The 13,703-nt window shown below is 48.7% G+C and overlaps 1 protein-coding gene across 1 annotated transcript in view; it reads left to right on the top strand.

Moving 5' to 3' along the window:
* Positions 1-12,575, top strand: part of Nploc4 (NPL4 homolog, ubiquitin recognition factor) — a 45,223-nt gene extending 32,648 nt beyond the window's left edge. Inside the window, exons 13-17 of the mRNA XM_075989857.1 lie at positions 2,776-2,847; positions 5,661-5,756; positions 6,413-6,529; positions 7,924-8,026; positions 10,496-12,575. Of these exons, the coding sequence (XP_075845972.1) occupies positions 2,776-2,847; positions 5,661-5,756; positions 6,413-6,529; positions 7,924-8,026; positions 10,496-10,653 (546 nt within the window). The 3' untranslated portion in view covers positions 10,654-12,575. The remainder of the gene's footprint in view (positions 1-2,775; positions 2,848-5,660; positions 5,757-6,412; positions 6,530-7,923; positions 8,027-10,495) is intronic.
* Positions 12,576-13,703: the final 1,128 nt, after the last annotated feature.

Consider the following 13,703-nt stretch of genomic DNA (forward strand, 5'->3'; position numbering starts at 1 on the left):
CTCACAGAGATCCGCCTGCCTCTACCCCCACTGTCCCTTGTGAGACCCTGTCTTTAAAAAAAAAAAGTTAATCTCTGTTGTCATCTGTTAGAAATAAAATTGTTGTAGTGTTTGGTTATGTAGCCCAGGTTAGCTGGCCCTGAGCTCTGGGTCCTCTTGCCTTCCCAGGTGCTGGGGGATTTCATGCTTGCTACCTCGTGCCCCACCCCAGATTCTAGGAGGACACACACAAATCAGGTCTGAATGTGACCTGAACATCGAGTGCCTGCATTGCATACCTGCCAGGGCAGCCGCGAGCCTGCGCTCTAGGTATAGACGAGCCTGCTCTTTAGTTAATGCCTCTGGCTCTGCCGCCTGCTATTGACACCACTGTTCCTCATGCACTGGGAACAAGGACAGTGCCTGTGACGTGTGCAGTTGGAGCCAGGCAGACCAGGCCATGCAGGATCCACCTTGGCAAGTACCTGAGAAGTACCAGCTGTTGCCTCTGGTGCCATCCTGCAGATGTTCTTTGGATGGGTCTTCCGTGTCCCACAAGATCTTGTGCTCTGAGTGCTTCTCAGATGAGTGCTACTGGTGATGTCCAGCATTGTTAGTGGAGCAGCAACTTCTCTAAAGCAGGTAACACCAACTAGTCTGCGAGTCCCTCACCAAGCCACAAAGCCTGGCTGACTGGGGACAACAAAGATGTCAGTATCTGTGTTTCTCTTTCATGTCAAGACCATGGTGCCAGTGCTTCCAGACGTGGCCTGCAGTAGGCGGTGAGGTGCTGGGGACCGGGACTGCTCACTCTTCCTTGTCTTGCTCCAACTGCAGAGAAAACTGCTGACCCTGGCAGCTGTCACACTTAGAATAAGATATCTTCCTTCTAGTGTATTCTGTCTGACGTTTGCTAAAGCCCTTGAAAGTAAATGCCTTTAAGATGGTGTGTAGGGCTAGGGATTGGCTGTGGGGCAATGGGGCTGCAACACCTTTTTTTCCATAGTGAGCAGGAAAGGTACGGTTGGGTAGTTAATCTAGACAAGAATAGCACAACACAAAGAAAGGGTGGGGGCCTTTAACCAGAGAACTCCCTGGAGGGGAAGATTAAAGTGAACAGGTGCTGAGAAGTGTTTCTGCATATTAGAGCTTAATTAGATTTGAAGATGAATTCCAGATGGGCTCATTATGTGTGAGTTGTTGCAGGTTGTTTCTTGTAGGGGCAAGCGTGTATTTTTGGAAATGGTGATTTAGTTTGATTGGGTTTGATTCCTGCCCTGTCTCCATCAAGAAACTGTCTCTGCAGAGGCCTATGATCCCTCAGTAGGCCGGCCACATCTGTGGAACCACTGCCGTAACATGGAGGCCATCCTGACCCTGTGGTCACATGTGTGGGGAAGGACAGGACAAGTAACCCTACCCCTGGTCAGTGGAGCATAGTAGGTAACACAGGAGGCAGATGAAGTCTTTGTTGGAGCCTCTGTAGGTGACAGACGAGAAACAGGACCAGTGTGGGGCCAGCGATGTCCTAGTAGGGTGGTGAGTTTGACTTAGCTTGAACAGCTTGCAGTGATTGAGAAGACAGCCTGGGTCTCTGCGGCTCCCTGGCAGGTGTGGCGTGCTGGGAGTGGCCCCATGGCACACCTTGGGAACACATGGTTGGCAAACAGTCTGGGTCTGAGGGCTTCAATAAACAAACTCTTGTGTAAGGACTTAGAATTAGAAATTATGAACACATAATTTATATACATGAATGACTCAATGTTAGGTGGTGATTTAGATAGAAACCGACTCCTCCTGTAGGATTTTTAATAAACAGCATCAGTCCTTAGGAATTTATTTCTAGAGCTCTGTTTGAACTCAGCATGTTTGACATAAATCAGATCTAATTGTCATTTTATGATTAATGAACATATGTTGACCGTTTTTCCCCATAATTAAACTTTATGTTCTGTGCATCTGACAAAGCAAAACAGGTTTAGACTTTGACATATTGGTGGTGATTTTGTATGTGTGTTTGTGCGTGTGTACATGTGTGTGTATATACACCTTTTTGTACATGTCTTTAGTTTGTGTATGCGCTGATTTTTTTTTTACAAAGTCCGGTTTTCAGAAGTGTAATTTTTTTATATTTAATTTAATTCATTTATTTATAGTTTTTCAAGACGGGGTTTCTCTATGTAGATCTGGTTTGTAGACTAGGATGGCCTCAAATTCATAGAGATCTGCCTGCATCTGCCCCCCAGATGCTGGGATTAAAGGTGTAAGTGACTGTGATGGACACAAGTCCAGCCTTAGAAAACCTGAGCTGTTTTCACTGCTCCCTGTCTGTGGTGCCCGGTTAAGCTGGGGTGGGTGCGTAGTATATCCCCTCTTACCAGGTGCCTCGGAACTGATAGATTTTCCTTCTGCTTTTCATTTATGCATTTCCACAAAATCATGTCTTGTGGACAGGTTTCTAGTCCTGGACTCACTTATGGGAACCAGGCTGGCCTCGAACTCAGAGATTTTCTTACCGGGATTAAAGGTGTGTGCTACCGTGCCTGACTAAATAAATCATAATTTCCTAAAAGAGCCGGGCATAGAGTTACACACCTTTAATACCAGCCCTGGCAAAACAGAGGCAGGATTGCCACAAGTTCAATGCCAACCTGGTCCACATAGTAAATTCCATTCAAGTCAGTCTGAGATGCTGTTATAAAAATAATGATAAAATAATATAATAATAATTAAAAAGTGTGGTGTGAAAAAGAATAATGTCACTGTTGACCTGGTGTTGACCTTTGATTGTTTCAGGACATAGACAAGTTTGGCAATGAGATCACCCAGCTGGCCCGTCCCCTGCCTGTGGAGTATCTGATCATAGATGTGAGTACTCGTCTGTGCCCACGCTCACACTCTGGTTCCCTAGCCCCTGAAGGCCAGGACTCCTGGGTGGTGCCCTGGAGGAAGATTTGAACCAGCATGCTGTCCCAAGGATTGTTTTTTGATTATCAGTCCCCATGTTTCCAGAAACTGCATAGTTTAAACAACTTCAGGATTGACTTTCTTCCTGTTGAAGTGCAAACCAAGGACACCTGCCTCCAGCTCCCCCGTGACCTCTGGAGGGCAGTGGCTCATGGGGCCGAGTCCCAAGGGGATCTGAAGAGTTCTATATATCTAGGCTGGTAACTGCCAGCTTCCCAGGAGGTAACAGAGGTTGCCCTGCCTGACACAGAGTAGTACTCCTGGGGCCACTCCATCTTGAGTGTCCTGGGGACACATGTATAACTTAGTGTCTGTGAGTAGTGGGACCAGTGTTGTCTCTGGGCAAACCTAGGAGGTAGGAGGAGCTGGCTGTGCTGCTGCTGCTTCTGAGTCTCTGTTCCACACTAGAGAATGTGATGGTCACAGGGCTACATTTGTGTCACTGGCCACGGGGCATGGAGTAGCATGGCTGCCAGTGTCGGGCTGGGGGCTGGACTCAGGATGGGTATATGACTCAGGCATTTGAGCAGAGAGTACCCCTGAGCCTAACCCAGAGATGTTCCATTTCAGTTGACAGCTCCTGAGAACATATTTATTACCTAGGCTGTAAAGGCATCTGTTTTTATACTACCTGGGGTGTAATTAAGATGAAAGCAGATTGGTGGAAGAGTCAGTGTGATTTAGGATGAGCTTCCAAGCCCCCCCCCCCCTCCAGCCCCTGTGTTTCAGCAGCACTGTGTTGCTGGGGAACAGTCTGTCCTGGAGTGCCCGTGTTCTCTGTCCGTAGGAAAATGAGGCCTGGGAGAGCATTAGGCAGGTACCCAGAGTGCTGTTTGGCTCTTTACCTGGTGCAGGAGATAGCACAGACCCGGACTAGGACAGGTTCCCCCCCCCCTTTTTTTTTAAAGACAGAGTCATACTATGTGGTCCTCACTGGCCTCAAACTTGTAATTCTGCCTCTGCCTCCTCTGGGCTGGAATTAGAGGCATGAACCACCATGCCCAACATATCTGCTGGGTTTTTTGTTACTCTTACTTGTTTGGTGTTTTTTGGACACCACCACCACCCTCCCCGTAGAGACAGAGTCTCATTTACGTAGCTCTGGCTGTCCTGGTAATCACTATGTAGACCAGGCTGGCCCTATAGAGATCTCCCTACTTCTGCCTCCTAGTGCTGGGATTAAAGGTATAAGCCACCCCACCCATCGTATCTTCTTAAATCTGAGATTGGATAGCTGTGTGACAGCAGAGATTTTGCATGCCTGGGTCATCTCCCAAGTCCAGGGATGACTGCTTCCTACAATGCAAGTGTGAACCCAGGACACTCTGCAGGGGTGGATTCCTTTGAGGCACCACAGACTTCGATTGTGTTGTTCTCCTGGGTCTCCTACAAGGTTAAATACCCCTCGCCCTTGGAGATTTGAGTGCATAGCCTTGTATTTATTTCCTAGGCAGGCACACTGTCACCCCCCACCCCTTTTGTTTAAGGAGTTATTTTGAGATAGGCTCTCCCTCAGTTGAGATAGATAGGCTCTCCTTTAGTTACCCAGCAGCCCTCAGACTCATCCTGCTTTGGCCTCTTGAATAACCAGGTTACAAGTGTGAACCACAAATAACTCTGGATTACTGGTAAATACTAGCAAATGTTCCGCAGCCATCCTCCCACTCCTGTTTGTGCCGACCTAGAAGAGGCTTTTGCTTACAACTTGTTCAGACGTAGTTGGAACTGTGTTCTTGGTTACGTACTCAGTGCTCCGTGTGGGGTCCGCTCCCGTCCTCTGCCTCAGCACGTGTGAGGACCAGCCGTCTCTGAGCATCAGCTTGTCCTTGCAGCGTGCTGACATTGGCACAGCTGAGTCCAGAAATAGCCTTTGCTGATGTAGGAAACAGATCACAGCGGCCAGAGCAACGTTTCGTTCTTCAGAAATAGTCCCGCGGTAGTTAGCATAGCTGTTCTATATCTGGAGGGGCGTGGCCTGATGACGCTAGTGTCACGGGCAGAGAGAAGTGTGTCCACAGAAGTGTTGGTCACTTGCACGTATGTGCTTTTGTGGGAAAGGGGCCTCTGCCAAGGGGACTAAAACCTGTGTTTGTATTGATTACTGCTCATTCACCAGTGACCCTGGGGCTTCTATTGATTATGTGTTAGATTTAAAATGCCCTCTGCATGGAGGAAAGAATTGGCTTACCTTTGGTAGAAAAGTCTTGTCTTAGGCTCACTCACCTTGGAGGAAAATAGCTGCCCACGAGTGACTCTCAGCCCTGTCTGCAAAGACTGTGGGTCCCCTGAAATGGCTTCTCAGAGACTCTTGGAGTTAATTGGTATTTCTCAGGCCCACACAGATGGACTCTACACTTGCCGCCAAGCCTAATGTTGAGAATTTTATGCCCTCAGTCTGCCTCTTGTGTTCTCTGTTCTTTTCTGTAGTTCCCCAACTTGACCAGGATGAACTGGCCTTGTAGCAGAGTGAGCATAGCGGCAGAGCCCCCAGTGGTCCTGATGCTGCAGTCAGGTGCTGTGTCGGCCCCTGACAGACCCAGGGCTGCTCGGATGGTAGCACTCCTAAGATGCGAACATTCGTTAGTTTGTTTCCCCATTTGAGGATAACACAGTTTCCTGTTCCCTTCAACACATAGCTCCTGGGTTCAGGTGGCTGTCTGGTGCCTTTGTCCTCTTTCTGGACCCTGTCACAGTGTTGCTGTTGTTTTCTTTAGATCACAACCACCTTCCCTAAGGATCCAGTTTACACTTTTTCTATTTCGCAAAATCCGTTTCCTATTGAAAACCGGGATGTGCTGGGTGAGACACAGGTAAGCTCTTTGTTTCAAAGACAAAATTTAAAGCAATTTCTAATTGTTTATCTAACATTGATTTTTTTTTTTGTTTTTGTTTTTTTTGTTTTATGTTTTTCGAGACAGGGTTTCTCTGTAGCTTTGGAGCCTGTCTCTGTAGGTCAAGGGCTTCGAGGATTTAAGCATGGTGAAAAACAGGCATCAAGTGACCAATACCCAGAACAGGGCCTCATGGGACTTGTCCAATAATAAATGGAGGAAGTGTGAAAAAGGCACTTTTTGGGAAAAATAAAATCAATGTTAGAGGCCGGGCGGTGGTGGCGCACGCCTTTAATCCCAGCACTCGGGAGGCAGGGGTAGGCCGACCTCTGTTATTTCAAGGCCAGCCTGGTACATAGAGTTTCAAGACAGCTAGGGGTAGGTAAAGGGATGTTTTCTGTTTATCTGACCAATGTCTTGTATCTGGGCCCACTTAAATACCTAGGTCAGGTGTACTGAAGGCTTCCCCTGGGCTGGAGCGCCACACGCGCCCTGGACCCCATGCTGAAGCAGGGTGATGCGTCCCTGCTGTCTAATGGACTGTGTTAGTAGGAGCTGTGCCTTTCCCCGGGGTAGTGCTAGGGAGTGGTGAGAAAACATTGATTCTCCACCTTCTTTCTTGACCGTTTCCTTAGGACTTCCATAGTTTGGCCACCTACTTGTCCCAGAATACCTCATCCGTGTTCTTGGATACCATCTCTGACTTCCATCTCCTGCTGTTTCTGGTCACCAATGAAGTCATGCCGTTGCAGGTACCAGCTCTACCTCCCTCTTGCTGTCTTTCCTCAGATCCCAAGTACTGGGGTGAAGCGTGTTGTCAGGAGATAGCTGCCCGATGCACTTCACATGGGAACTTCACTGTTGATGGAGATATTTGACCTTTACCCTTTGAGGTGAAGGGAGTTTGGTTATTGAGATTCACCTGAAGAGCAGATGGAAGTGGGCTGTGTCCTCTAGCCTGGAGCCTTAGGGATCCCACAGTACAGACAGCCCCTGTTGCACAGCCTCAGAGCCAATGCCATTGCTGTTTCCTGATGCTGCCTCTCCTTGTGAGCCAGTACTGTCTATGGCTGGGCCCGGAAGGATTGGCCAGTTTCCAGGTCCTGCACACACCATTGCACAGTTGGCATTTTCAGTATACACCATAAGGGGAAGTGGATGACTGTTTTGCAGATGGTAGATGTTCTCTAACAGGGCAGGGCAGCAGGCCCCGCCAGGAAGCCTCTGTGTGCCTTGGCATCCACAGCATGAGTGCCCTTTTTCCATGGTCCGTCTTTCCCTGAGATCCATAGAAATGCCAGGGAGATAAAAACCAGTCTTTCTGAACTTGATGACACTAACTCAGCCTTTTCCCTAAGGTTGACAAAATAGAAGGCTCACTCTCAGGATATTTCTGTCCAGCAGCTAGATGTAATTGTACATCTATCTTGCTGAGTTTATATATATTCTCACACACATATATATATATTAGTATATATACATTAACATGTCCACCACCTAGCATGATACTCTATATGAGGGACTGTGTGTTTTCTGATTGTGATCAGCCTTCTGAATTCAGGATAAGCCAAGCCTGCATCTGAATACAAGGTGACAAAAGGGTCTGTCTGCATCAGGTCCACCTTTCCGTCCAGCATGGCTGTTTTTGCCATTACACCTGTTAGAAAACATTTTTGAGAGGTACTGAGAACCTTATCGTAGAGACCTTTCTCTGTATGTTGACCCCCAAAGGCCATAGGTGTTTACAGGCACAGTGGAGAGAACAGGTCTTAGAGACTTGGGCTCCTATTCAACTCTCTGGTTCTAGGACCCAGGGATGTGTCTTCTTTGTTATTGGGACTACTTAAGCAGAATTTAAGTTTTAGTTAACTTTAGCATTTAAATGTATATATTTAATATATTTAATACCTTTTTTTTCTATCTTTATACTGGGGAATGAACCCAGTTCTTTGCACAATAGGCAAATACTCTGCCCTTAAGTTGGATTCCCAGTTAGAGCTAATGTATGTATCTTGCACTTTGCAGTGACAGCCTGAGGGGTTTTTTTTTTCAATTTTTTTAAAGTTGTTATTGATATCAAGGGAAGAAAAGATAGAGTCTTTTCCCTCAATCAGCAAAGTGGAACCTTCTTTGTGGCTTCTTGCAGGACAGCATCAGCCTGCTGCTAGAAGCTGTGAGGACCAGAAACGAGGAGCTAGCACAGACGTGGAAAAAGTCTGAACAGTGGGCCACCATTGAGCAGCTGTGCAGTAAGTGTCCCCTGTCCCCAGTGTGGAGCATGAGCTCTGTCGTGGAAACCCTGGACCTCTAATCCAGGGACCTCCTTGGAGCCTTTCTGGCTGGGTATATCCCAGCGATAATCCATGAGTTTGCAGCGTTTTAGGCTGCATATTGTATGCCCCAGATAGACCCTTGAAATATCTAAAGATCTTGTGAGCACTAGGGTCGCCATGATGTGACAGCTGCCAGTGCGGCAGTGACAGACTCTAGGAATCCTAAGAAGCTAGTGTCTGGTTGTCCAGTCCTGTGCACAAGGTTGGTACTGAAAACCAAGTACTGTTGCAACAGCATCACAAAACAAGACACCTGGGCCGGGCATGGTGACATATGCACACCTTTAATCTAAGCATGGGAGGCAGTGGTAGGCAGATCGCTTGGGTTGGAGGCCAGCCTGGTATGCAGAGTTCCAGGACAGCCAAGGCTGTTATACAGTGAAATCCTGTCTCAAAAAACAGCAACAAAATTTTTCTGTGTGTTTTTGACTGAAACTGCAGTCATTAACATTGGGAAAACAACATCTCCTAGACAGACTGACTCTTCGGGCTAGAGTGGCATCCTTTATACTTAGCACTCTCCTGTGCCGTGGTGGCTTCAGCACAGAGCTTGCCTAATGCACTCTGGGTGTTCCCAAGGGTCTTGTTTTCTGACAACCTTTTTTTTTTTTTTTTTTTTTTTTTGGATTTTTCGAGACAGGGTTTCTCCGTAGTTTTTGGTTCCTGTCCTGGAACTAGCTCTGTAGACCAGGCTGGCCTCACAGAGATCCGCCTGCCTCTGCCTCCCGAGTGCTGGGATTAAAGGCGTGTGCCACCACCGCCCGGCTCTCTGACAACCTTTCTAAAGTAAATTAAAATTAACAGATTCTAACATTTATTTAGAGACACAGAGAATCTAAAAAAGCCAAGACCATATGAAAGGCAAGGTAAAAGCTAGAGCAGTCACACTGCCCGACCTCAGTGTGAAACTTGAGTGATCCAACAGCACGGTGCTGACATGAAGGCGGAAGAGCTCGTCAGACCGCAGACTGAAGGGAAGGGTGGCGCTCACAGGAGAGTGTGCTGAGGCAGCTGGGAAACAGATCAGTGGCTGCAGTGCACACTGGGTGCTTGGAAGACCAGCTCAGAATGGGTCACTTAGCTTAGTTAAGACCTACATCTATCTTCCTTCAGAGCAAGTTCCACGACAGCCTGGGCTACACAGAGAAACCCTGTCTTGGAAACCAAAGAGAGGGTGGAGGGGGCTGGAGACCTACACTTAAATCTTAAAAAGTTCTTGGAGTAGGCAAAAATTCTTTTAGAGGATTCAGGAATTTCAGGTCAGGCAGAGACAAACACCAACCCCAAATCTGGTAAATCAGCCTATGGTGGCACACCCGTAAATCCCAGCACTTATTAGCACTGGGCTATGCACTGAGTTCAGGGTTGGCTGCTGTTGTTGCTTGTTGGCATAGCGCTTGCCCAAGCAACAAAAGAAAATTATTTAAGTTGAAAATTAAACAGTTGTATTATTTGAAGAAGACTGCTGGCACCCTGAAAAGGCACCAACAGGGAGACAGTGTTTGGAACTCACACAGATGACGTGTCCCTCCCACCTAAAGGAGTAAGAACTGCGAACAGTCAGGAACTTAAGAAAAGGCTCGTTAACACATTTCACAGAAGAAGACGTAGGAATGTACTATCATTTCTCATCCAGGAAATTGCAGTGAAAACTTTGGCTGCTACTACATGTTCATCAGAGTAGCTAAAATGAAAAACAAACAAACAAACAAAAACCCAAAACAGCAAAAAACAAACAGATAAGACTTGAACTCTAGCCGGGTGGTAGTGGCGCACGCCTTTAATCCCAGCACTTGGGAGGCAGAGACAGGCGGATCTCTGTGAGTTCGAGACCAGCCTGGTCTACAAGAGCTAGTTCCAGGACAGGCTCCAAAACCACAGAGGAACCCTGTCTCAAAAAACAAAAACAAAACAAAAAAAACAAACAAACAAACAAAAAAAGACTTGAACTCTACTTGGGAGTGGGTTTGAATATCTTAGGAAATGCTACAGAGCTGGAGGTGATGGCACACCTTTAAGCCAGCACTTGGGAGGCAGAAGCAGGCAGATCTCTTTGAGTTTGAGGCCAGCCTGGTCTACAAAAGTGAGTTCAAAGACAGCGAGGACTGTTACACAGAGAAACCCTGTTTGGAAAAAACAAAACAAGGAATGGCCTCTGATGTGGCCATCTTCCTGCTGGACCTTTACAGGAGAGAGGAAGATCCAAGTCCACAAAGAGTTGATGTAAGAATGAAACTACCCAGATGCCCACCACAGGGGAGTGACAGTTCTACCTAGCGACAAGGGAGCAGGCGTCTAGTGCAGATGTGCTAACAGTTTGGATTTGTGAGCCCCCCTGCCTCATGGTACAGAAGTGATGAGTTCTCCCTGCTCTTTACCCTGCAGGCACTGTCGGTGTGCAGCTCCCAGGCATCCCGGAGTATGGTGCGGTCGGGGGCTCTGCACGTGCTGCTACCTCTGCCATGTGGGCCTGTCAGCACTGCACCTTCATGAACCAGCCTGGCACCGGCCACTGCGAGATGTGCAACCTCCCCAGGACCTAGGGCTCTGGGCCTCTGCTGAGCAGGACTGGGCCAACCTAGCCCGCTCTAAAGCCTGGAGCGCCACGTGTTTCCTGTAAGGCCTGACGCCCACAACCCTGAAGCAGCGGAGCCAGCCCCCCGGCATTCCGGATATACACTGAGGCTTCTCAGTGCGGATCTTGAAGAGAAAGAGCCCCAGCTGCTATGCTAGGGTTGAACAGAACCTCCAAACTGGAAGGGCAGAGCAGCCCTGCCCAAGAGCACCCCACATGCCTCACCTAGTTAGTAGCTCCCCACTGTATTGGAAGGACTGAGCGCCTCTGAACTATCACTCGAAATTGGGGTGCAGAGAGAGGTTGCTGCTGTCACCCTGCTATCTTTCCTTCCTCTATGCTTTTTGTTTTCTGCCTCCCACCTTCTCCCCAGTTTTTGGATGGATGCTCCTGGCTGTCTCTGTTCCCTCCCGTTGGGAGCATGTGTGGCTAGGTATGACCTGTACCCCTGCCCTTGCCTGAAATCAGTTATCAATAATTCCTGCCCAGAAAACTTTTATTTATTGTTTTTAAGATAAAACTGCACAGACAGGAGCGAGAGCGACTTAATTCTGCTTTCTTTCCTCCTTTAGTGCAGCCCTCCTGGGTGTTCAGGTGGTTATTGGGCAGGGGCCACCATCAGTTCTCCTCTGAAGCAAACCTCAGTGCCTGAGACTTTCCTACCACGCCACAGGATGCTGGCAGCTGGTAGCCTGGGTGGCTCTTGCTAGGGGTCAGCCCCTTGGAGTCTATGGGCCAGCCCTGGGATTGTGGTCCCCTCCCCCAGCACTGTTCCTTTACCCAAGGCCTTGCACAGTGCTGTGGCAGTTGAGACAGCCACCGTGAGGGCAATTAAAGATGGTCTCTGAGTGTCCTTGTGGCTCTGTTGTGACAGCCTTTACCCAGGTAAGACACGGATATCTTGATGCCTCTTTGCCTTAATGAGAGCTAAGTCGGCTATCCTCACCCTGGGAAGGGCTATGCCAACCACAGACTGCTGGAGGCCAGTGTCCGGCTAGTGGAGTGTACCCATGCTGCCTTCCACGCCCTCGGCCCCGCAGGCAGCACACTGGTCTGCTAGGCTTTCGTGTGGCAGGGCTGGGGTTAGTGTCTCTGGTTTCACCTGGCAGGTGATCTGTAGTCCGAGGCCCTGGGGCTGTGGACCCATTGAGTTTGGTTTAGTATTGCTAGGATCATCCTGGAGGGTCGGGGTTATTTCCCTCCCTCCTGGTGGTCTCCCTGGCTAGGGCTTCACATTTCTGTCTTTCCTGGTCCTTGAGATCTGGTAGACTGGATGTCCTGGCACAGCTGTGTCCCCATGCCAACTGTACTAGCCCCGTTCTTCACGCTGGGCAGGTGCTGGGCAGCATAAACCCTGGAGACCCTCTTGCCACTCCTTCCCCACTCATCTTTGTCTGCAAAGTCATTTACTTTTTCTCATGCGCTGACATCCACATAATTCTTGTTTTCTCTGTCTTTCAGCTAAAGAAATTGTTGTAATTTCTCTGCTTATGGTTTTGAGTTACTCTTTGTTCAGTAGCGCACTTTATTTTGTTGTCCAAAGAAAGTCAAGCTGATGCCACCAGCCTGGTGCGAGCCCTACAGAAGGTTCAGGCCTGAGCAGCTCAGCTACCTCCTCCTACATGGAGGTGGCCCGAGTCCCACCTCTAATCCCTCTGCCATCAGGCGTTATGACCCAGAAAGGGGTGTTGGTGGGTATACCTACCCAAGTGAACCCAGGCTGAGAGATGGGGCCAGCCCTGGCCTTGCCCTGACCAGCCTGCTCCTGGGCCATGGGCGTTCCCACTCTGGCTCTGTTGGGCTCATAGGTGTGCATCGGCTGGGTGTGAACTAGCATTTCTTTGACCCTAGCCCTGCAGTGGAACCTAATAAAAGCGCCTGAAGCGATCACCCTGCTCCCAGTGCCTTGTTCCTGTGCCCAGAACCATTATCCATCAGTTGTGGTATGTGTGTGTGTGTGCGCGCGTGCGTGCGTGTGTGTGCTACACTGTGCAACACAGACAGTCTGGAGTGTCAAAGCCTGGTGTGCAGAAGGTAAGCTGAGGACGCTTCAACTCTGCAGGAGACTCAGAAGACAACTTCATCCCCCCAGCTTTCCAGCCAAGGTGTCTTCAGAGCAGCCTGGGGACAGGGTTCAGAGATCAGTTCTAAAGGCCACTTAGAGTTGGTTTACTAGGTCTGCGTTGTTTCTTGTTTTTTAGTTTATAGCTGGGCATGGTGGTGGATGTCTTTAATTCCAGCACTTTGGAGGCAAAGACAGGCCAGGACCACACAATGAGAGTGTCTCCCAAAAAATTAGGTTTGTTTTTTTTTTTCTTTTTCAAGACAGGCTTTCTCTGTGCACCCCTGGCTGTCCTGGAACTTACCCTATAGACCAGGCTGACCTCAGAACCCAGAGATCCACCTACCTCTGCCTCCTGAGTGCTGGGAATAAAGGCGTGTGCTACCACCACCCAGTTGGTTGTTTTTATGCACATGAATAGAAAAGTGGATGTGAGAGCTGCTGGGGTTGTGGATGCTGTAAACCAAACTTGTGTCCTCTGCAAAAGCAGCATGTGCTCTTAACGGCTGGACCACGTTCCAGCCTTGGGACGGTGTTCTAACAGCAGTGCTAGAATTGTACAATGTCCGAGCCCACCAGACATTTCTTTTGTACCTGGTTATGCCCCACACACCTTTGCTCCTACATTTGGCCACTGAAGTTTTCAGATGAGTATCATTTTAAGAGAGCATTATTTTATTTCCTGAGCTGACCCCACATTCTACTCAAGCAATCCTGCCCCAGCCTCCGCGGAGCTGCCACTGTGGAGCCTAGGCAGCGGCAGGCATCTAGTTCCTGATGAGTGTTTGAGGAGTGGGGAGTACCTGATCTTCCACTTCTCAGCCTGCGCCCTCGAAGAGCAGCAGGTGGAACTGTCATCGAAGAAAATGGAAAGCCTCCTTAGACTTGCTATTTAGGGCACGCAGCATCCTCTGCCAATTCAGAATCCCTTTGCAAAGGCGCTTCTGGCTGGCTGG

This window comes from Microtus pennsylvanicus, chromosome 11, assembly GCF_037038515.1.
Source record: "Microtus pennsylvanicus isolate mMicPen1 chromosome 11, mMicPen1.hap1, whole genome shotgun sequence".
NCBI classification, from domain to species: domain Eukaryota; kingdom Metazoa; phylum Chordata; class Mammalia; order Rodentia; family Cricetidae; genus Microtus; species Microtus pennsylvanicus.